This window comes from Austrofundulus limnaeus, unplaced genomic scaffold (genome assembly GCF_001266775.1).
Source record: "Austrofundulus limnaeus strain Quisiro unplaced genomic scaffold, Austrofundulus_limnaeus-1.0 Scaffold10, whole genome shotgun sequence".
NCBI lineage: Eukaryota > Metazoa > Chordata > Actinopteri > Cyprinodontiformes > Rivulidae > Austrofundulus > Austrofundulus limnaeus.
In genome coordinates, this window is record NW_013952412.1 from 586562 (window position 1) to 589136 (window position 2575).

The 2575-nt window shown below is 37.2% G+C and overlaps 1 protein-coding gene and 1 long non-coding RNA gene across 3 annotated transcripts in view; one reads left to right on the forward strand and one right to left on the reverse strand.

Moving 5' to 3' along the window:
• Positions 1–2575, reverse strand: part of LOC106513063 (uncharacterized) — a 23461-nt gene that overhangs the window by 20289 nt on the left and 597 nt on the right. The window lies entirely within an intron of this gene.
• The window catches only part of sgk2a (serum/glucocorticoid regulated kinase 2a), a 13369-nt gene that overhangs the window by 8704 nt on the left and 2090 nt on the right, over positions 1–2575 (forward strand). For both annotated transcript variants that reach the window (XM_014001711.1, XM_014001710.1), the window contains exons 7-12: positions 274–386; positions 472–508; positions 581–667; positions 1495–1590; positions 1827–1982; positions 2125–2214. In XM_014001711.1, coding sequence (XP_013857165.1) covers positions 274–386; positions 472–508; positions 581–667; positions 1495–1590; positions 1827–1982; positions 2125–2214 — 579 coding nt within the window. The remainder of the gene's footprint in view (positions 1–273; positions 387–471; positions 509–580; positions 668–1494; positions 1591–1826; positions 1983–2124; positions 2215–2575) is intronic.

Here is a 2575-nt window from a genome sequence, read left to right on the forward strand (position 1 = left end):
TTAACCAATATGCAAATTAGCCTGCAGTACCACTGCTCTACCCATATGAGCAGCAAAAACATGTTTTTAGACCAAATATTACAGATTTGAACAGATACGCACAAAAACATCAAAATTAGCACAGAAACAGTACTATATAACATTTTAGACACATTCTAGACAGTTTATCAGCTAAAAAGTTAATTTTGGGATAAGTTACTCTTTCAACACATCCTTCACTACCTGACTCTTTTCACATTTAATTCTTAATGCTGTCTTTGTGTTTGTCCTCAGCTCTTCTTCCACCTTCAGAGGGAGAGGTGTTTCTCAGAGCCCAGAGCGAGGTTTTACGCAGCCGAAGTAGCAAGCGCCATCGGCTACCTTCACTCGCTCAACATCGTCTACAGGTTAGACCTACATGAACTGAAATATTAAGTCACTTCACTAAGTCTGGTCAAAGTCATGACTGCGGTTTATTCTTGTTCACCACAGAGATCTGAAGCCAGAGAATATTCTTTTAGACTCGCAGGTAAGTCGATGGGAATACCTGAATCTTTTGTGTTTGGTGCAGTTTAGGATGACCTGAGTTTTGTGTGCTCAGGGCCACGTGGTGCTGACGGATTTTGGTCTGTGCAAAGAGGGTGTAGAGCCTGAAGGAACCACCTCCACTTTCTGTGGCACTCCTGAAGTGAGTAAAAAATAAAATCAAGATAAGCTGAATGAAAAAAGTGCAACAAACCTGAAATGCTATTTTTGACTAAATGTACCTAAACTGTAGAAGCAAGGTTTTCTTTCGTTTAGAATAGAATAGAATAGAATAGAATAGAATAGAATAGAATAGAATAGAATAGAATAGAATAGAACAGAACAGAATAGAATAGAGCCTTTATTGTCCTGCATGGGGAGATTCAGGTGTAGTAGCAGCAGCAGATACATACATCAATCCACAAAAACAGTATATTGCTATGTGACATCATCAACTGTAGCAATAATAATAGAACTAAAGACAGTAACAATAAAAATAAACATAAATCAAAATAAAATTAAGAATAATCTTTACAGTAATGGGCTATCAAGATGAAACTGGATAAAAATGAAAAATAAGGCAAGATACTGTGCAGAAAAATATAAATTACAGGAAAAAACAGTCATGACCGACTCATGATCCGAGAGGGTGTGCAAACTTATTTAAACTCAGTCATTAAGTCCAGTACAGGAAGAAAAAAAAAGATGTACAATTGTCACTGGTTATTATTTATGTAATGATTGAGAGGTAGAGTTGTTCGGCGTGCAAACACAAACATAGATGCTTATCATGATTGTTGCGAGCAGCCATGGTTACAGAGTCTAACAGCTGATGGGAGGAATGATCTGCGGTAACGTTCTTTTGTGCATTTAGGATGCAGCAGTCTGTCACTGAAGGAGCTCTGCAGATCAGCCACAGTTTATTTTTTGTCAGTTTATTTTTCATTTCATGTATTTATTTTTGGTTGTGTTTTGTTTTTCTGTCTGAAGTATTTGGCACCAGAAATTCTTCGTAAAGAACCGTATGATAGGACAGTGGACTGGTGGTGCCTTGGAGCAGTTCTTTATGAGATGATCTACAGCCTGGTATGTTTGTTTGTTTGACTTTGTTAAACATTGTGATCTGATGCTTTCTAATTTAAATGCCCAAACTAGTCATCAACAAACATCTGTTCACAAAAACGTTAAGCCAGACATTAGATTTAACTTTAGCCAGCACCGTCTTAGTTTTATTTGGATTTTCCAGGGTTTTGGTCAAACATAGAATTACAGTTTAGATCGTATTTTCCCATTTCATACTATGATGTTCTTGCTCGTTCTAGCCTCCTTTCTACAGCCGTGATGTTGGTGAAATGTATGAAGGAATCCTCCACAAGCCCCTGCCGCTCCCTCCCGGGAGGTCTGAGGTGGTCTGCTCTCTGTTGGTGGGTCTTCTACAGAAAGACCAACACAGACGTCTTGGGGCCATTGCTGACTTTGTAAGTGTGTTTTATTAAAAACAAAATGTCCTTTCTTATCACTCAACACCAAAGTGTCTGCTCCTGGTGGGAGAATTTGTATTAATTATGGCTTTACTATAAATTGTTCTAATTTCCATCTTTTTTTTTAATTTCATCACAGTTAGAAATAAAGAATCACCACTTTTTTTCTCCCATCAACTGGGACGATCTTTACCACAAGAGAATCACTCCTCCTTACAACCCAAATGTGGTGAGTTGGTTCTGGCTGGCTTTTACGCACTGTCATGTGTTTTTACAATTTTGACAGGTTTAATTTGTTCCTGCAATTTTTTTCTCCACCCTCCCGCACAGGTTTTTTAAATCTTTTACTTTATATTTTTTCCAACATATTTTTCAGTGTGATAATTGAAAAAAAAATGAACTATTGTTCCTCATTTTTATTCATATGTAGCCTACACCTAATTTGATCTAACTGGACAATTTTTTTTCGGATTTAAATACCACCCCCATTTTTTAGTAACCACAAGTACCAAATTTTATTGTATTTGTTACAATGTTTTTGCATGGTAACGGCCGATGGGTGTGTGCGTGTGTGTGTGTGTATATATATA